The sequence below is a fragment of the Rhinopithecus bieti genome, unplaced genomic scaffold (genome assembly GCF_001698545.2).
Source record: "Rhinopithecus bieti isolate Rb0 unplaced genomic scaffold, ASM169854v2 scaffold_70550, whole genome shotgun sequence".
Lineage (NCBI taxonomy): Eukaryota > Metazoa > Chordata > Mammalia > Primates > Cercopithecidae > Rhinopithecus > Rhinopithecus bieti.
Window position 1 is genome coordinate 1,344,548 of NW_016826791.1, and position 21,100 is coordinate 1,365,647.

At 40.0% G+C, this 21,100-nt stretch overlaps 1 protein-coding gene across 1 annotated transcript in view; it reads left to right on the top strand.

The window, feature by feature from the left end:
• The first annotated feature begins 1,282 nt into the window (after positions 1-1,282).
• The window catches only part of RHEB (Ras homolog, mTORC1 binding), a 25,142-nt gene continuing 5,324 nt past the window's right edge, over positions 1,283-21,100 (top strand). Inside the window, exons 1-6 of the mRNA XM_017863663.1 lie at positions 1,283-1,406; positions 7,590-7,657; positions 15,222-15,304; positions 19,596-19,652; positions 19,766-19,813; positions 20,571-20,652. Of these exons, the coding sequence (XP_017719152.1) occupies positions 1,298-1,406; positions 7,590-7,657; positions 15,222-15,304; positions 19,596-19,652; positions 19,766-19,813; positions 20,571-20,652 (447 nt within the window). The 5' untranslated portion in view covers positions 1,283-1,297. The remainder of the gene's footprint in view (positions 1,407-7,589; positions 7,658-15,221; positions 15,305-19,595; positions 19,653-19,765; positions 19,814-20,570; positions 20,653-21,100) is intronic.

Here is a 21,100-nt window from a genome sequence, read left to right on the forward strand (position 1 = left end):
AGCCACCGCACCTGGCCAGCAACCACTACTGTTAAGCCAACTTTTTAATAATTTAAATTTTGAGGAATGCCTTTGGTGTGAAAACGTTGTGCAACTATACCTATCCATAGTTTGGAGGAGAAACAAGCGGAAATTAAACCCAGAAGTGTAAGACGGGTGTTACCATGCCTCTCCTTCACTCTCACTGCACGTCCTGTTGTGGTGGAGTTAAGTACGCCAGGCATATGTAGCATGTGTGTAATAATGTTCCGAGGATGTGAGAGAGAAGGAAGGGTTTGGAGGTGAAATTGGGGAGGGATCACTTCCTCATTCCTGGTGATAAAGTCATCTGAACTATGCCTCTCATGCGGTTTCTTCACAGGGCACATACCCTGTTCTGAAGTCCTCCAGTAGACATTTTAGGTAACAGAAGAGTGAGAAGCTCTAGTTGTTGATTTATTAACATACAAGTTCAGTTATTGGCGATTTTGTGAAATCCATACATTTCTTAATTGTCTAGATACTGCTAGGCCTTTCATACTGAATGAGATAGGATTTCTAGCTTCAAAGGAGTTTTTAAGATAAAGACTTACGTTACATATTTTCAGATTACTCTTATTTATTTTTTTTTTCGAGGCGGGGTCTTGCTCTGTTGCCCAGGCTAGAGTGCAGTGGTGTGATCTTGCCCCACTGCAGCCTCTACCTTCTGGGTTCAAGTGATTCTCTTATCTCAGCCTCCCAAGTAGCTGGGATTACAGGCACCTGCCACCACACTCAGCTAATTTTTGTTATTCTTAGTAGAGACGGAGTTTCGCCATGTTGGCCAGGCTGGTCTTGAACTCCTGACCTCAGGTGATCCAACTGCCTCAGCCTCCCAAAGTACTGGGATTATAGGCATGAACCATGGCACCTGGCCATATTACTCTTTTTAAAAGCTGTACTTGGTAACACTTCTAATGGTCATATATGAAAGAATACAACGAAACTAATCATTTTAATTTTCTTATTAACATTAAATAGCAAGATTCCAAGGATACTAGAGGAAATTAGCTTACTTTAAACCTTTTAGTTTATCTTTAACAGAATATCTGATGTGCTTGTTGGTCAGTAATATTTGTTAATGTCACAGACAAGTTTACTTTGTAATAGCTTAATTGCATAATATCCTCATATAAAGCAAATTAATGAGATTTATTTCATTTTTTGAAATTGCCGAAATGCTAATTAAAGGAATGTTTTCTGACCCTAATACCTTCAGTTTCTTCATCTGTTAGTGGTTTTTTAATGAAACAGCAAAATTAAAAATTTTTACCTTCATATGCCAACACACACTAAGCTCTTGTTCTCCTTTATAGGGAAATCCTCATTGACGATTCAATTTGTTGAAGGCCAATTTGTGGACTCCTACGATCCAACCATAGAAAACAGTAAGTATTGTTTTCAAGTACTTAAAAACTGAGAAGCCTTCTTTTGTGTAAAATAGCCATTGTGTATTCATGGAGGCTTTGAGTGCAGGAGGTAAATTCTGTATGTCTCCCAATTGGGGTCAAAGAAAACTTGCAAAAGATTTACCTACTTTACCCTGAAAGATTTTTCCTTCCATGTCTGCGTGCCTTGCCATCTAGATATTGTTAATTCAAGTCAGTAGGAATCTGGCCCATTACTGGAATCTTCGTATTCCAGAATCTGCTCAAAACAGGAGTGGAGAGCACAGTCTTCTCCCCACACCCCTTCCTCCCAGCCATTGCAGTTTCCAGGGATTCCAAGCTTGAAAGAATGCAAAACACTCCAGATCGCTGTTCCTTATTCTTACAGAAGCCATACTCCCGCCCCCATTTCTCTATACCCTTCTTTCCAGCCCTAAAGATTTGAAAGAGAAATGAACTATTCTGGGATTGGTTAGAGCAGTTGCAGCATTAAAAAGAAGTTGGCTCAAAAAGCCTGTTGACATTTTAGGCCATGTGCAGAAAAAGTCAGGGAAGAGAGAACCAGCTATGACCTTTACTTTGTTCAATTTTAATACGTGGTTTCAGCATATTCCTGATGGATTCTAGGACCATGAGACAATTTTTTTTTATTTTTTTAAAGAGACATGGGTCTCACAGTGTTACCCAGGCTGGACTCAATATCCTGGACTCAAGTGATCCTGTTACCTCAGCCTCCCAAGTAGCTGGAACTACAGGCATACGACACTGTGCCCAGCTTTGAGACAGGTCTTGATTCTAGGGATCGCTAAGGAGAATCTGAAACAGGGAAGCTGGCCTTTTCAGGCTTAGAACCACAGGTGGGCCCTGGAACTAGTTTTCTCAGATTCTTGAGACCAGGACTTACCTAGGATTTGTCACCAGGAACATGTAGATTTAAACATGGGGATTCATCAACACCTGGTTGGCATATCATGCATGAGGTAGATTTCACCTGCCAGAGGCTTGCAAGAGAAGAGAATCACTTGAATGCTTTGGCTTAAAGTAAGGAGCTTGGCAAACAACAGCCTGCAGGCCAGAAAGGCCCATTGCCCATTGTCTGTCTGTACAGACCAAGAGCTAAGAAAGGTTTTTACATTTAGGCATAATATATAAAAGTCCAAAGAAGAATAATGTCTGATGTGAAAATGGTATGAAATTCCAGTGTTAACATCTGTAAAGTTTTATTGATACACAGCCATGCTTGTTCCTTTACATGTTGTCCTTTACATTGTGTACCATGGCAGAGTTGTTGAATAGTTACAGCAGAGACCAGGTGGCCTACAAAGCCTAAAATATTTACTAGTACTATCTGGCCCTTTACAGAAAAAGTTTCCTCACCCCTTACTTAAAATATTTGGCTGTCCTTTGTGTCTCAGTGAACTGGTAGCAGAGAAGGAAACCTATTGGTTGATAAACTAACTCTGGGAATATTTTTGAAAGTAACCTTTCAAGGTGTTATATTTGAAAGTAACCTCTGGGTATCCGCAGGGAGGAGTCCTGATTACATCCTGTGATTTGTCTAGCTGGTCATTATATCATGATAAGCAAGTGTGAAGAGCAGATTAATGTGAGTGCTAGATGAACAAGCTCGGTTTTCTGTCCACTGGAATAAGAACATAAGGAAATCATCATCTCAGACTTTAATATTTGCTATACATAGCAATTTAGGATCTTAGATCCTTGAAATAAAAAGGTTCATTTTGGAATTGTATTAATAGAACAATAGAAGATTGTTTTCTTCATAAGCTCTGCCTCTAAAAGTGGATAATTGTGTATGTATCCTCATACCATTTCATACTGAACTGGCATTAGCTGGGCATGATGGAGTGTGCCTGTAGTCTCAGTTGAGACAGATCACTTGAACCCAGCAGTTTGAGGCTGCAGTGATCTGTAATCACGCCACTGCACTCCAGCCTGGCTAGCAGAGCAAGATGTGGTCTCAAAAATAGAAATTGAGTTGGAAGGAAAGTCATGGAGTTGTGTATCATGGAGCTATACATACATACATTATCTTAGTAATGGATCAGAAGAAAGTCCAACTTACGTAACTTGATGTTATCTCAGAAACAGAGTAATATGACCCTACTCTTTTGAGGCTATCAGCATCATCTTTGTTCATATTTAAAATTTTTCTCATCTTAGAGTTCAATAATGAAGACTTTTCTTCCCCTCAAAAATGAATTCAGAGTACTTGTTAACATCTGTAGGCAAGAGCAGAAATAAATATGAATATGTATCCATTAAAAGTTTGTGAGGCATGTTCAGACATTATATTCTACTTGCCACACTTTTGATAACCTAACACAGGGCAGGAGCCCTTAGTCCACCATTTCTTCCATTATTTGGTAGAAAAACATTCATTGTTCAGTGATAACAATTAATTGGAAAGAAAAGAAAAGGTTATGAACTTGTTGCCAGCAAGATAAATAAGTAGGTGGTTTTATGATTTTAAAAAACTGCTCTGTAGATCTGGAAATAATTTAGTAGTTATTTTACGCTTTATAATATTAGAACAAGCTGTTATAGCAAACACTCAGTGGTGACACATTTCAGTGAAGTGTCATGGTGAGAGCAAAAATTCTGGGACTGTGTCATCTTTAACAGTAGGGGTGTAGGAGAACAATATCAATAAAACCACATATTTTCTAGTTTGGGGAAATTTTAAAGCAGAAGTACTACTTATGCAAATGTACTTCATTATCTCCTGCAGTGTTAATCTAACAACTCAATACAAACTAAATTGATAGGATTAAATTAAGCTAGTGGTAGTTTATAATTAAAAAGCAAATATAGCAGCAATTTCCAACTTCTGCCATCTCCAGGTAGCGCTGTTGGTGAATGATAAGCTCCTTCCTCTCAGGAAGTTGGGAGATTGCAGTTAGGTGTTGCAGCATTCTCAAGGCACTGTGTCCTGGGTGTGGACTTCTCAGTAGGGTATGAAAGAAGAGTCCTCACCACACTTTAGTAACACAAATCTTGCTTTGTGAACACCAAATTTTAGAAACCTCTATGACCTTGGTTAGTAGCATTTACTAGTAAATAGCTATTAGTCTACTTAGGAGAATTTCAGGGGTTTAGGTTGGAAAGGGATTCTCTGGTGATTCAAAGAGGCAGAGAGAAGGGGGCTCAAGGAAAGTGATGTCAGAAGAAAGCCAGCTTTCCATTTTGACATGAGGTTAAAATGAGAGAGAGTAGAATTATTTCCTAGTCTATCCTATCTCTTATTATACCTCCTTTTTTTCTATAGTAACAAAAACTGGCAGTTTTCCTATGATAGCAAGATGGAAGGTCTTCTTTTTCATTTTACTGCTACAAGTAGGACAAGTTACATTCTTTTTACATGCAAAGATAGATGCCAATGTTTGTTAATTTTTTTCTTTTATACACTATATACAATGACATATCCTACCCTTTTTCTCTTACCTCACTGGTGAGCCAGTACTTTCACGGTCTTGGCTGAATCTTCCGCATTTTTTTTGACTTGGCAACATGGGGTGCCCTGATTCAGGCCTTTCCTCTGCACTTGCTCTCAAGTGATCTTCCCCTATCTTTAATTTGCTATTGACTCACCAGTGTGTATTGTCAGCCCCAATCTCTCCCCCCAGCTCTGAGCTTTATTTTATAATTTATTTTATTTTACATGACAAGGTCTTTCACTCTGTCCTTCAGGCAGGAGTGCAGTGGCATGATCATACTTATGGTAACATTGAATTCCTGGACTTAAAATGATCTTGCCTTAGCCTTGCAGGTAGCTAAGACTACAGGCGTGAACCACCACGCTGGAGCAGTTTTTCCTTTTTTGTGGAGATTGGGTCTCACTATGTTGCCCAGGGTGGTCTTGAACTCCAGGCCTCAAGTCATCCTCCTGCCTGGGCCTCCCAAAGTGGGATTACAGGCATAAGCCACTACATCCTGGGCTTTTTTATTTAACTGCCTGCATTTCCCCTTGGTATTTAATAAGCATCCCAAAACATCCCTAAAGCCCAACTCTCAATTCCCTTCCTCTCCCATCCCTAGTATTCTTCCCCTAGTTTTTCCTGTATCTATAAGTGGCAACTTACAAAAGCTTTGGAGTCATCCTGATTCTTCATTTTCTTATATCCCACCTCCAGTCAATCAGAAAATCCTTTTGGTTCTGCCTCTGAAATACTTCCAGAATATCTGCACCTCTAATCCAGGCCAGTGTCACCTATAGATTGTGATAGTCTGTACAGTCATGACACTGGTCACTATATCATGGGCTCCTGCCTAATATCTCTGGGACCATTTTTGTTATTTACAGTGTAGCCAGAGTGATCTTTCCTTGGTTTCTCCTCACATTCAGAGTAAAAATCCCAAGTTCTGTAGGACCTTCTGCCTCCTGTCCATCCTAGTTAGCTGCCTACCATTCTCCCTCAGCTTTAGCTGCATTGACTTTTTTGCTTTTTTCACTTGCTGTTTAACCTCTGCCTGGATGTTCCACTCCTAGGAAAGATACCCGACAGGGTGGGAGGGTACATGTGTGTCTGTATCCTCTTTCCTTCCCTGGGATCTAAGCTCACAGAGTATCAGAGACTACAGCATCCCAAGCACCCACAACAGTGCTACTGGTGATAATACGCACTCAAGAAATTGTTCTTGAATGAATGAATGAAGGAATGATGTTTCCTTTCAGTAACCTTGTCATCATAATTATACTTGATAACCACAGTTATTTAGTTCTAATTGAAGGTCACTGGTTTTATTGCTCACCAGTGTTTCTTACATACTTCTCATCAAATCTGAAATACACTTCAATCTTATCTGACTGAAGGTTTTCACACAGCTCTATAGTGACTGCACTCTGGCTGACAAGGACTGAAAGCTCCAGGGGTATAGGATGCATCCCAAGCAGAGAGGATATGGTGTAAAAACAAATCTGAATTCTTTCTTAGAATTGATGAAATAGGTTGTATTGGGTATCCCCTCAGCTTGAAATATTCCGATTCAGTTTCCATCTGATTTAACTGTTTCCTAAAAGTGATAACTTCCAGAAAAGGTGTAAGCATAATATAGTGTGGCCATTGATTTCATCATGTGGTCTGTAATCTTTACTCACCGGACTTTTGGCACCCCTGCTTGTATTAGAAAAGTGTGACGCTAATACGGTTCTCTGTGATGATTGCTTGTCTTTCGGCCATCTTTTCTTTCCCTGTGGAACTCATATAATTCAGATAAGATCTCCAATCAATCCTCCTTATTACTTAGAGTTTTCTCACGTAATTTCCATTTGTCTGTGTCAGCTTTGCCTTTCTGCTGTGGGCAGAGTGGGACATCACTCAGTTGTATGAGGGATAGATTCTGCAGCCTGGCTCTGGTCATATAGGATGGCCAATCAGGAGATTGGAGGACTCATCGTGAGTCAGGACAGCTGGGGTGGGTATGCAAGAGAAATCTGTTCCACTTCCTTGTCAGGGTTCCAGGTGGTTATTTTTACATTGTTTCTGTTAGTAGTTCTTTCCTCTTTTGTCTATACTTGCTTGAAGTCTGTCTCCCTCAAATTCTGAATTGAATTCTGAATTGACTTTTCCGGAAGTTATTCAAGTCTGATTTTCTTTCCTCCCTTGTCAGGGAAAAGAAGTTGTGACAAATTGCTTGGATCCTTAAGCTTAAGGGGGAAGAATGGCTTCAACATAGAACATCTGTTTCATTGCTGTTTTATCCGTCAGTAAAACTGTTACTTTTTTTATGTACTAAAAGTTCTTAGCACTTCAACTAATATTAGCTCTTTGTGCTCTGATGCCAGACTTCCTATAAATTAATGGAAAATTTTTGTGGTTTTGGTTTATTCTAGAGCTCAGACTTTACGTAGTATATTTCACTTTTTCACAAGAGAGGGATTTGCCACAGAGCATTGAAATTACTATTATAGGATACGAATTGTTGCCTACTTTGTCTCTTTGAAAAAGAATCAAGGTTTACCAAGCTTGATTTTAGCCAGTCACCGTGTTTCCTAGCTAAATAATGGAAGTAGGGGAGAATCTATACAAGTCAGGGAGTTGCTCTTTTTTGTTTCATGGGGCCTTTCTCTGAGACTGCTAGGGACTCTGTGCTTCATTGTTCAAACTTTACGTGGTTTAGAGTTAATTTTTAAAAACTAATGTTTAATTCCCTTTTTCCCTGTAGCTTTTACAAAGTTGATCACAGTAAATGGACAAGAATATCATCTTCAACTTGTAGACACAGCTGGGCAAGTAAGTGACCTCTGGTATCTCAGAATCTTATACAGCATATCTGACACTCCTGGTCCTAGCACTGATTTTTGAAAGTACCAGCTATGCCAAGAAAACCCCTTGTGTTGGCCGGGCGCGGTGGCTCAAGCCTGTAATCCCAGCACTTTGGGAGGCCGAGACGGGCGGATCACGAGGTCAGGAGATCGAGACCATCCTGGCTAACACCGTGAAACCCTGTCTCTACTAAAAAATACAAAAAACTAGCCGGGCGACGTGGCGGCCGCCTGTAGTCCCAGCTACTTGGGAGGCTGAGGCAGGAGAATGGCCTAAACCCAGGAGGCGGAGCTTGCAGTGAGCTGAGATCCGGCCACTGCACTCTAGCCTGAGCGGCAGAGCGAGACTCCGTCTCAAAAAAAAAAAAAAAAAAAAAAACCCCTCATGTTGTGTGCAGACAGTCCCTGACTCCCAATAGTTTGGCTTGCAGTGGCTCAACTTAACAATTTCTCATCTTTATGATGGGTCTGTTGAGGTATTTGCTACATTTTCAACTCATGATATTTTTGGTTTACAGTAGGTTTATTGGGATGTAACCCCATCATAAGTCGAGGAGCGTACATAACTAAATGTTAATATGCTGTCTACTTGGTCTTCTCTAAGACTTTTCTGGCAGTTTTCTTTTAATAACTTGTTTTTCTGCTTTAAAATTACTTTAAATATACTAACATTGTAAGGGTTAATACTTATTACAGGTTAGTGGTTTTCTGTTTTCTAAACTTTGTATTAGAGAGTCGTATTAGTTGCTTTCTTTCTCTTTGTGATATGTGTTCTCCTACATTAGGGCAAAAGTACATCTTTTCTAGAGGAAAGGCATAAGAGGGGCATAGGGCAGAAATTAGCTGATTTAATCTTATGAGGACCTGGGCCATAAAATACCAGTTTGATTAGAGTCTAGGCTCTGGTTTGAGTGTTGGGTTTAGTTTATATAGTAGAGTCTCTGGGTGGGTGGATTTGAGAGTGATTACTAGATTAGGGAGTTTCAATGTATTTGATAGACAGTAGGAAATGGCCAAAAGTCAAATAATCCCCCCAGAAAGGATATTCACATGTTGGTTAATGTAGCAGGGATGTGTGGAATTGGATCACCAGGGGAATTGACTGGAAGCAAGGGGGAAAGGAGTACATGGAACAAAGAAAAGCCCTTTTGACAGCTTAGCTGCCCCGTTACCATGACATCCAGGCCTGCTTTTACTAGAAACCATTCTATTAGACTGAATTTACCCTTCTTCACTGGAGGGTGAGGAATGTAAAGAAGCTGGGATTTCGGCTCCTAACTCCTGCCCTTGCAACTCTTTTTTTTGTTTGTTTGTTTTGTTTTTTTTGTTTTGTTTTTTTTGAGACGGAGCCTTGCTCTGTCACCCAGGCTGGAAGGCAGTGGCGCTATCCCACTACAACCTGTGCCTCCTGAGTTAAAGCAATTCTCCTGCCTCAGCCTCCCAAGTAGCCTGGGATTACAGGCACACCACCACACCCGGCTAATTTTTATATTTTTAGTAGAGACGGGGTTTCGCCATGTTGGCCTGGCTGGTCTCAAACTCCTGACCTCAGGTGATTCACCTGCCTTGGCCTACGAAAGTGCTAGGATGACAGGCGTGAGCCACCATGCCTGGTCCACCCTTGCAACTTAAAATCAAAGGATAAGAGTAGCAGAAGGGTGAGTGTAGTGTGATCTGGTCTGCCGTGTTAAATGGGGGCTTTTCTCCTGGAATCTGGGGAAATTAGAGTAGACCCAGAATAGTATGACCTGTCCTGAATTCCCTCTGCTTTGCGTTTTGAAGTGAACATAGAAGGAAAGTGTGACGCCTTAGCGAAGCAAGAAGATAGCTGTATTGAGTGATGTTAGCATTGGAAGAACCCCGAGGTTTCCATTTTGGAAGCTTGGAAGAAAATAAATGTGTTTGGCTCTTTGAGCTTGTACACAGAGCTATAGCATGTGCCTCCTTCACTCACCCTACATACTCCCGGCTGGTGGTGGATATAATGTGCTTTAGCAGTCAGATTCTTGATGCTTTCATTAGAACAGAGCCATCCTAGACTTTCACTCCCTGATCTCTGGCCTCTTGACAGAAGAATAGGAGTTGGGGCTTATATGGACCGGGGAGCAGTGTAAGTCTCTGTTGAGGGGGTGGGGCATGGCACAGATGACAAGGCTCATTAGAAATTAGTTGGGAAGGGAAGAGCCGCTTGAGTAGGAAATTGTGTTGTATTGTTGGGTTTCGTATCTTTCTTTTATAGTTGACTATATAATTTATTGCCTAAACCAAGACACTTTTAGAGTTGAGGGCTGGGGGTGCTAATAATAATTACGTTGGGGCAACAGTGTAACTTAGAGTGTCCTGGGCAAAGAAATACAGCTGTTCAGTTTATTGTGGGACTCTGACACTATCAAGACTTCAGTTTGCTTTTGTATCCTTTTTTGGAATCTTCTTTAAGCTCCTGAAAACTGGTGATGAAAATGTAAATTGATAAATCACTTTCATACACTGTTACTCTGGAAACATGTTTTGTATCAGGCAATTCAGGGGACCAGTTTCATAACTGTTTGGAGTGTGGGTCCTGGAGTCACACTTGCCTGAATTTGAATCTTGGCTTTTGTTGCTAACCCAGTAACCTTAAGGAGGCTAATGAGGGCTGGGCATGGTGGCTCATGCCTTTAATATCAACACTGTGGGAGGTGGAAGGATCACTTGAGCCTAGGAGTTTGAGGTTGCAGTGAGCTGTGATAGTACCACTGCAGTCCAGCCGGGGCAACAGAGCAAGATCCCATCTCTTTAAATTAAAGGGTGAAGAAGTCTTTCTGTGTCTCAGAGCTTTATCTATAAATAGCGATAACTGGAATTGTTGGAGGATTGTCACAGTGGGGTTGAAGCGGATGTGCTCTTTCTTTGTAGACCTTTAGTGCTGCTGAGGCAGGTGTGACACCAGCATATTCACTGTGCTGACAGGCTGCGGGGTGGAAGTGCACATGTTCTTAATACTTGGAGAGCTGTCTTTGAAAAGATTTCTCTAAAGAATAAATTTTTTTATATTGACTACTTATCAAGTTGGAATATGTGTTCCTCTGAGGTACTGTTTTGCCCTAGAACGTAAATGTACACTCAGGTATCAAACAATTTAAAATATTTTAGTGATGTAATAATACAAATAGTGAAACCAAAAGCACCAGTGTTTAGGAAGAGTGTATGATATGAGATAAGACAAGAGCAGTGGTCGTATTAGCAGCCCTGCTGTCTTGCCCCTTTGGGTTCTGTTACAACTGGGTAAGAGTAATTGGAGAATTTTTGTACAAAATGTATCCAAATTTGGCTACTTTAAATCATTTGTACTCATTGCAACTAGTAGTTCTTGAAGGTTATATTTACAGTTGACGGACAATAAATTAAAGATGTGCTCTTTATTTACAGCTCAGGACAGTGAAGCACAGGCATGTCCTGCCGTAGTTTCACCCTTCGTTCTGTTGAAAGCTGAATGAGAACAAAACTCAGATGTTTACTGCTCCAAGAGCTGCTTTATAAATTGCATACATACAGGGCTAGTTCTGGGATTAAGACTGGTAGTAGTAGGGTAAGATGATTAAGAGGCTAATTATTTTAAAAGTACTCTGGGCCGGGCGCGGTGGCTCAAGCCTGTAATCCCAGCACTTTGGGAGGCTGAGACGGGCGGATCACGAGGTCAGGAGATCGAGACCATCCTGGCTAACACGGTGAAACCCCGTCTCTACTAAAAAATACGAAAAAACTAGCCGGGCGAGGTGGCGGGCGCCTGTAGTCCCAGCTACTCGGGAGGCTGAGGCAGGAGAATGGCGTGAACCCGGGAGGCGGAGCTTGCAGTGAGCTGAGATCCGGCCACTGCACTCCAGCCTGGGCGACAGAGCGAGACTCCGTCTCAAAAAAAAAGTACTCTGTAGTAAATTTGTTCACTAGCTGCTTCCACATTTCAGGAATGAAATTGCATGCAGTGAATTGCTGCATAGCGGTATTTGTTAGCAAGTTCTATTTACTACTTAGTGGTTTATGTCAGTACATCCATACCACTATGCTTTAATAGTGGTTTAATTGCCGACCTAGGAATGATGATGAACATAGTTAAATACAGATTGATTATTTTTAGACTGCATGAAATATTTTGGTTTTGCCCAATATTAGGGTGAGAGCATGTACCCTAAATGAATTTTGGGGTAAGAATGTGAAGTATCAAAAAAAAAAAAAGCAGCCTCTTCTGTCTTATAACCCATTTATGCCTAGTGTTCCGTTATTGGAACGCTAAGCTTATGGAAGTTATTTATATCCTACTGATCAAGGTCACCAAGGTCTGATTTTCATTAAAAAAAAAGAAAAGCGCAACCTCCGGCATAAATTGGTTAATAACTTAGATTCACACCTGTAATCCGAGCACCTTAGGAGGCCAGGGCGGGTGGATCACTTTCGGTCAGGAGTTTGAAACCAGCCTGACCAACATGGTGAAACTCTGTCTCTACTAAAACTACAAAATTAGCCAGACGTGGTGGCACATGCCTGTAATCCCAGCTACTTGGGAGGCTGAGGCAGGAGAATTGCTTGAACCCAGGAGGCAGAGGTTGCAATGACCTGAGATTGCACCATTGCACTCCAGCCTGGGCAACAAGAGCGCAACTCTGTCTCAAAAAATAAATAAATAAATAAATAAATAATAATAATTAAAATTGATTCAATGACAGTCCATCTTATAATGTAACCAAATTTGTTATTTTGAAAATTAAGTTTAATTTTAAAAAATAGGTGTAATGCACATGGTACAAAATAAATAGTGGAAAAATGTGTAAATAGTAAAACTTAAGACGTTCCCACCCTAGCTATCTAACCCCCCACCCCTGCCAGCAACCCCATTTACCAGTTTCTAGTATATGCCTCTAGGGTACTTGATACATGAATATGCAAATAGAGTTTTAAGCTTGGTTTTTTTTTTTTCCTTCCTTTTTACACAAAGAGTAATACATCACCATCTTGGAGATTATTCCGTATCAGTACCTATGGCCTCTCTTTTCCCCAAGGCCGCATAATATCCAGTTGTTGGGATATATATTGTAAGTTAACTGCTGATCAACAGTTGGGCTGTTGCCCGTCTTGCTACCATCAGCAATCCCTTAATGAACATCCCAGATGTTGTTTTACACATAGGGTAATGATGCACATAGGAAAACTTCCTGGATGTGGGCTATCATAGGGTTACAGTTCATGTTCTTGCCAGCAGTGAATGAGAGTGTCTGTTTCCCTACACCCTCAACAGCACTATGTGTTAACCAAACGTTTTGGTACTTGCCAATCTGATAGGTAAAAAATAGCATCCCAGTGTACTTTTAATAATGCATTTTTCTTCTTAGGAGGGGCTTTGATTTTTTCCTGTGTTGGAAGATGTTTGTATTTTTTCCCCCTATGAATTATCCTGTCTGTGTACTTTGCCTTTTTTTTTCTATTGGGTGGTTAGTCTTTGCATGTTGATGTGAGATTCCCCCTCGATATGTGAAGAAAATTAGCATTTTGTATATGATCTGAGATGCACAGTTTTGTTTTCAGTTCGTCTTTTATTTATGGTTTTTGTTTGAGAGGTTTGCAACCATGAAGAACTTTTTTATTTATTAATCTTTTTTTAACTGATAATATGTGTTAAGTTCTCGCATCTATTGTGCACATCGTTTTTATCTTTAAATCTTTGCTTCGTCTGGAATATGTTTTTGCTGAGGTGTGAATTGGAGATTCAGCTTAGCCATTCATCCCCAGGTGTCCCTCTACGCTCAGTTGAGGGTTACTTTTGGTCCTCACTGATTGAAATGCCAATATTATCATGTACCTCATTCTCATATCTATCAGGTCTTTCTAGATTTTTCAGTCTGTTCTATTTGTGAGCCAGTACAGTATTATTTTATGAGAGCTTTATGGTTTCTACTCACCTGCCCTCCCAATTTCTACTATATTGCTATTATTCTTTCTCAGAAAGTAGACTTTAAAGGCCGGACACAGTGGCTCACACCTCTAATCCTTTGGGAGGCCAAGGCAAGCAGATCACCTGAGGTCAGGGATTCAAGACCAGCCTGGCCAACGTGGTGAAATCCCATCTGTACTGAAAATGCAGAAATGAACCAGGTGTGGTGGTGTAGCCTGTAGTCCTAGCTACTCAAGAGGCTGAAGCAGGAGAATCGCTTGAACCTGAGAGGTGGAGGTTGCAGTGAGCTGAGACAGTGCCATTGCACTCCAGCCTGGGCAACAAGAGCAAAACTGCGTCTCAAAAGAAAAAAAAAAAAATCAGAATTATATCAGCTGGGGCCTCTTTCTTCCATTATATCTTCTGACTGGTGGTTTTTCACTCAGTGCTTCTTAGACATAACTACTTTTTTCTATGTTTCCACGTTTTCCCTTAGGGAAAACAGAATTTTAACTTTGAACCTACTCTTGCTGAGCTAGTGATTAAAATCATTTGGGATTTTGTTTTTAATCTTATTTATTATATCAAAGAATTTATAGTAAAACTTAATTTTATTTTTCTTTTTTCTTTTTTTTTTTCTTTAAAGAACTTTACCACAGTGCAGTAATTCTGGGCTGTCGTAAACAGTGGTTATAACCATACTGTAAGTTTACAAAAATAATAGACTGCTGCTTAATCTGCTGGTACCATGATGTGATTTTTCCATAATAGTGCTTGGGACATGTATTATGTTGACAATTTAGTTTCACCTAAGAATGAAATGTTTGTACCAGACAGTAGCGTGTACTGTTGAAAACTGCACTGACATCAGAACTTTCTGTATGCTTTAATACGTATATAAAGCAAGGTTTCATAATGTTGCTTTATAAAACGAAGGACTGCTATGCTGTTGCATAATAGGTACCTTTCTCTTTAATTCCTGGAATTGCTCAGTAAATAACTCCCTTGGTCCCCAAAAGTCTGAATACCTCAATTGAATCTGGTGTTTTGATCCTCTTTTGTCTTTCTCTCTCTCTGTCTTTCTCTTTCTCTCTCTCCCCATCCCTGCCTCCCTCCCTTCCTTCTCCTCCCCCCCGCCCCCAGATGCTATTGGCACCCCTCTAGCAACCTGTAGATTGAAGCTCAGGTCATTGTGACTGACATGCAGAGAATAAATTAAATAATAGGACAGTTTCAAGTATAAAAATACAGATTTATGGAATAAATCAGCAGGATGTATAAATGTCCTGAGGTCTAGAAGATTCTGGACTTAGTCATGCTCATCCCTTGTTTTGAGATCACAGAGCCAATCATCTTTATGTTCCATCCATCCTCTTCTGCCAGGAGTTATGGAGGTCATCAGACTTTCCCCTAAAGTTCTAGAACAGCTAGTCATTTTTAAACATTGGCTTGAACCACATTATCACCTCCAAGCCATTCTTAAAGCTTCATTGTGTAGGCTGTTCTGGCATAATATTGTAATCCACTCTGTGTCTACTTTGATTTCTTCAGGTAATACATGAAAAACTTGGGGTGAAGGTTGTTTGTGATGCTATATGAAGACTACTCAAATATAATTTTTTTTCCACAGGATGAATATTCTATCTTTCCTCAGACCTACTCCATAGATATTAATGGCTATATTCTTGTGTATTCTGTTACATCAATCAAAAGGTAAGGCTCCTGCTGCCTGCTTGAGTTTATTTGCTACTCATAGATAGCATTGATCCCTTTAAAGGACTATGCTGGAATTATTAATAGTGACAATTAGAATTAGTAGGCTACATGTTTTTTAGTGATTTTCTTGTGGAGCAACTGGGTTGTTGGGGGAAAACATGGCCCACTAAATGTTCTGTTAGTTGCATCAATAGGATAAAAGGCTCTTTCTTACCTCGAGCTGCCTGGAAAAATAGTGGTTCAGCATGATCTAAGCTTTTCTGTTAATTGAAATGGGAAATGCCTAAATTGATTTTACTTTGTGTGTGTTTTTACCATATTAAGGTGAACTAGACTTTCTAATAAAATGTTGAGGGTTTGGGTTTGTTCAATATCTTATTCTTTGAATTTATGAAATAAGACCTTTTGGTAATAGAGTCTCTCTTTACTACATAAAAACAGAGCCATTATTTGTATAAATAAGAATGAATGTCGGTTCCTTTAGCTACATATTTCCTGTCATCTCTTATCGGGGGATGGCATGTGTTATCAGGAGGAGCAGTGGTCTGTGTCTGTTAACAGAACAGCTGGCTGTATACAGCAGCGGAGCTCTGGGCATTGGTGACAGCTTATGTTTGAAGACTTTATGAAAATATCAGTGCCAGTGGAGGGCGTTTGGTGGCTACCTAGCATCTATTGAGTGTGTGCAACACGTTAGAAAGTTTGTTATGCTCTTTGCCTACATACGATACATGACCTATTTCATCATTACCTTAAACAATCCTTCATCAGAGATGTTTTATATCCCACTTTACATAGAAAGAAACTGAGTGACAGAGCTAAAGCAACTTGCCCAGGGCTACATAATGACATTGCTGGGATTCATAGCCATCTCTCCAGTTCCACAGTCAAGGCTGACACTGTCCAATAGAACTTACTGCGGTGATAGAAGTGTTTGCTATTTGTTCCGCAGGTGGCTGTTTAAATTAACTAAAAATGAAAAATTCATACTCCCTCGGTTACAGTAGCCCCATTTCAGGTGCTCAGTAGCCACGTGTGGCTGGAGGCCACCATGTTGGCCAGTGTCTGGGTTCCTTACCCCCACATACTTCACTGCCAGTGAAAATTCAGTCTGCAGCTCTGCGAGTGTGTTGTTTAACATTTTTCTCCATGGCAGAGAAACATATTTAGGGTGTTGAGTTCTAGCTGTAAAATATTTGAGTACCGTTCTCGGCTATTCTTATAAACAGACCCCATACTGTCAGTCCCTGAGAAAGTTTACACCTGAATCAAAACTAAATACCAAAATTATGTGTTCCTTAAGGAAAATTGGGAAACTGTGAAAAACAGAAAGTTGGGGTAATCATTCTTGATCTCATTACCTAAGCATAGATACTGGGAATATCTTGGTATATGTTTTTTCTGGTCTTTGTTTTAGTCTGCATGGATTGTTTTAACATCCTTTTATTTGCTCTCTGAATGCTGTTTTATGTTTATATTTTCCATATTTTATATTTTACTTACCATGTAATATATATTTTTCCATATTACCAAGTGTTTGAAATAGTAAATAGCTTTATAATATTTCATGATCAACAAAAGATGGATATCTCTCTTCCTGTTTTAATGTATTCATATTCTTGTCACTAAAAGCAATGCTTAGATTGGATTTTATGCTTAAAACTACAGTGTACATAGTATTTGGAAACATGATTGTTTTCTTACTGATTTACACGAGCACTTTAAATAGTAAAATATTGGCCATTTTGTACAAAGATTTTCTTAATTTCAGTTGTATATTTTTTAAATGTACTTATTGTATATATAACTCATGTTAAGCTCTCGTTTGCTCGATAAATTCTAAGATTTTCTGTTTCAGCGCCTTCCATGTGTAAGGCCTTGTCCAGAACAAATTTAATGTACCACTAATCTAATGAATGTTGGAAGTTCATGTTTGTTTATGAATTACCATTGTTTTACTAATTTACTTGAAAACATGATTCAAAATTGTTTTGTTGTTGGTAAGTATAATTTTATTCTAGCTAATTTTTAGAAAATAATGTTGGTGTTTTTCACCAACATTACAAATTGTTACTTTGAGTTATCAAAATAGTAGGTAGAAAATTTTCTTAGTGCTTCCACTGATTTTTTTTAATCTCCTTTGGTGGACACAAATTAGATGACGTTATAGAATCAAGTTGAACATAGCATGTGTCACTGGGGAAATTGAAAAATACATTGATCTGGATTAAAAATATGAAAACGTGCTCACCAAGGACCTCATGTATTGGAGAAAACATTGGCCTAGTGCAAAGCAGAGGACAAAAACCTTGATACTGTGTCCTCTCAGTGGTACTGTCGCAAGTTTTGACCAAGTTTCTCCTTACTAAAATGGGTGTGTTTTGTTTTGTTATATGCCTTTTGCCTTAGTAGCTTGTAGTTTAATGAGCATTCTCAAATCTCAAACATGAGTGTGAGAAGAGTGGTGTTGTGTTTTTTAGAAGTCTATATGCTGAATACACAAATATTTATGAATATACAAGAAATATGTCAGTAAAATCAACCAGTTTGATTCAGAAAATCAGTGATCTCAAGAAACTTAGCCACTTAGAACAGTACACATTTATGATCTCACAGATTTGTGGATCAGGAATTTGGGCATGTCCTAGCTGTGTCCTCTACTTCAGTCTCTCGCAGCCACAGGGTGAGTGTCAGCAGGGGCTGCAGTCCCATCTGACTTCAAAAGGGACATCCCGTCACCTTTGCCATATTCTGTTCATTAGATGCACGTCATTATGTCCATGCAAGGAGATGACACACAGTGTGGCCCCTAGGAGAGCGTGAGCTCTGGGAGCTGGCTCCAAGCTGCCTGCCACACAGTCCCAGTTCTTTCAGCCGTTTCTCACGTGACAGGGTACTGTATTTTTGCCCAAGTGGCGACACTTTTAAATGTAGGCAAATACAGCATGCGGAGGAAAACGTGGTTCTATAATGTAACCGCAGGCACGGTGGCTCATGCCTGTGATCCCACACTTTGGGAGGCCGAGGCAGGCGGATCACGAGGTCAGAAGTTTGAGACCAGCCTGGCCAACATGGTGAAACCCTGTCTCTACTAAAAATACAAAAATTAGTCGGGCATGGTGGTGGGCACCTGTAGTCCCAGCTGCTCAGGAGGCTGAGGCAGGAGAATTGCTTGAATCCAGGAGGCAGAGGTTGCAGTGACCTGAGTTTTGTGCCACTACACTCCAACCTGGGTGACAGAGCAAGACTCCATCTCAAAAAAAACAAAAAAGTGACATTTGAGGAAAGACTTGAAGCAAGGGATCCCTAGGGAAGGAACATACCAGGCACACGGGGAGTGACTTCAGAGGCCCTGGCGGTGTTAAAGGAATGGCAGCAGGCCAGTGCAGCTCAGACAAAACAGAAGAGGGGGCAGACGGGAATGGAGGCAGAAGTCAGGGTTTGAGAGTAACTGGGGCCGAGTAGAGATGGCCGCCTATCAGAGGATGTTGAACGAGACACTGTCCATCTGCTGCAGCCGGGTCCTCTGGTTGCTGTGCTGAGCAGGGGTGGCAGGGAAGGGTTGGGGCTGTAGCAGTGATGCAGGCAGTCTTGGGCCAGGAATTTCAAATCTCGGTGGCAGCTGTGGCAGGGAGTGAGAAGCCATCAGATTCTAGGTAGGATTTGAACGTAGAGCCAGTGATGTGCTGGCTAATGTTCGCATGGGTTTTTTGGGGGAGGGTGGGAAATGGTTTGTGGCTATTTGTCAGCAGTCAGTGGTATAAATAATCCTACTATGGCAGATTTTGAGTGATCATTGTGACATCTCAGATCCCCTTCCCAGTGAGAGCCACCTTCAACCTAGAGTCATCGGCTTATTGATCTGATAGAAAGCCAAGAGAGATTGGCATCACCCAGAGAATGTATGTACCTAGGAAAAAACAGGAACAGGCTGAGTGCACTAGGGCACTCTAGGAAAAGCTGTTCAAGTTGTAATGTAAACAGTTGGTTCTTTGCTGAATAAGTTGGGTGATGAAAAATTGCATTTATGTGGTTTGTCAGCCCAGTGGTAGGCTTTCCATTTGAATGCCTTACCTGTTTCACTTTGAATATCCTCAGTCAGGGTTACTGAGTGTCAGATGTGTACACATGTGAACGGATTGCTAGGAAAAAACAAGACTTCTTTGTGTTCAGTTTATGTTAAAATGGTGAGTCTGTGACATTTTACATTTTCCAGCTGTCAACATAACATACATTTAAAAACTTCAACATTAAAATGGATGTCTAATTTATACTTTTTGTTTTATAGTTTTGAAGTGATTAAAGTTATCCATGGCAAATTGTTGGATATGGTGGGGAAAGTACAGTAAGTAGCACCATTTTATCTGTTTGTTAGAGAAACTTCTTATAATAGTATCTTCTGAGCAGTACAGTCTGGCACTATTTTGCTTTGCTTTGTTTTGTTTTTCTTTTAAATAGAATACCTATTATGTTGGTTGGGAATAAGAAAGACCTGCATATGGAAAGGTATGTAGCTTTTAAATCATTAGTGATTTATAAAGTCAAATCTTAAGATGATTTAGTCACTGAAGTGTCATTTTAATTATTGTTCTGATATCAAGAATATTTTTAGCTGTGGCATTTCTTACCTGTTCAGAGATGTTATGGTCGTGTGAAGCAGAAGCAAAAGTGCAATAGAAATCTCACATTCCTCTAGAAAAGAGAGAGCAAACTTTATAGGAAACTACCTTTAGGTTATCTACCACCTTGCATAGAGCAAATTCTAAAAAGACATAGTGCTTGTTTATGCAGCAAGTGGTTTTTGAGTACCAGGGTTTGGGATTACAGTGGGGAGCAAAGGAGGCAGATGTCCCATGCCCAGGCAGCTTCATGTCAGAGAGTAAGAGACTCTACAGCCTGCACGCAAGAGAATTGAGCTTTCAGGCCCTTTCACAATTTCCCCTGGCCTTGGGTGCTTAAAACCTAGCTGTAAAATAGTCAATTGTTACAGATACGGGAGTACTGGAAAATAGGATCATGTTCTCTGAGCTGGAAGGTTTGCTGGAGCAGGGATAATCCCATAAGGCAATGTCTATTCTGTTCCCCAGCTCAGGCGTAATTGAAACACTCCTGTGTTACATTCTCGATGCTAATGTTAGGCCAGGGCATGGTTCTGCTTCATGCGAAAGAAATTGACCAAAATGGAGCCTGTTTCAAAATCAATTATAGATATTTTATGTAATGAAGAGCTAAGTACTTTAACTAGAATTTTATTTTCCTTTAGGGTGATCAGTTATGAAGAAGGGAAAGCTTTGGCAGAATCTTGGAATGCAGCTTTTTTGGAATCTTCTGCTAAAGAAAATCAGGTAACAGAGTCTATAATCCTCATTTTGCATTGCGTTCTCATCAGTCACAGGGATGTGTTCCTTGCAGTTGGCATTTGACCTCTGTCTTGATCACTCCTGTGTAACATTTGGCCTTCCAGAACATTTCTAATAGCAAGCTTTGTGTTGCTTTAGGAAGATACTACTTAGGTGTTTATAAATTCAGTAAATATTCTACTTACAGTGGAATCTAGGATATTTGTAGGATAAACAAACCGTTAGTAAGGGAAATACTACCTTTTGTAAACATGTATTTTTGTTTTGTATTAATAACTGATACAGAAATAAGTCCATGCAGAAAAAAAAAAAAAGAATTATATCATTAGCACTAATTTTAACTGTACCTACCCCTGGCTTTTTTTCTCTGTTAGATAAAACCGGGTCAGACGTATGTGTTAATTTTTTTTTTTTTTTTTTTTTTTTTTTTTTT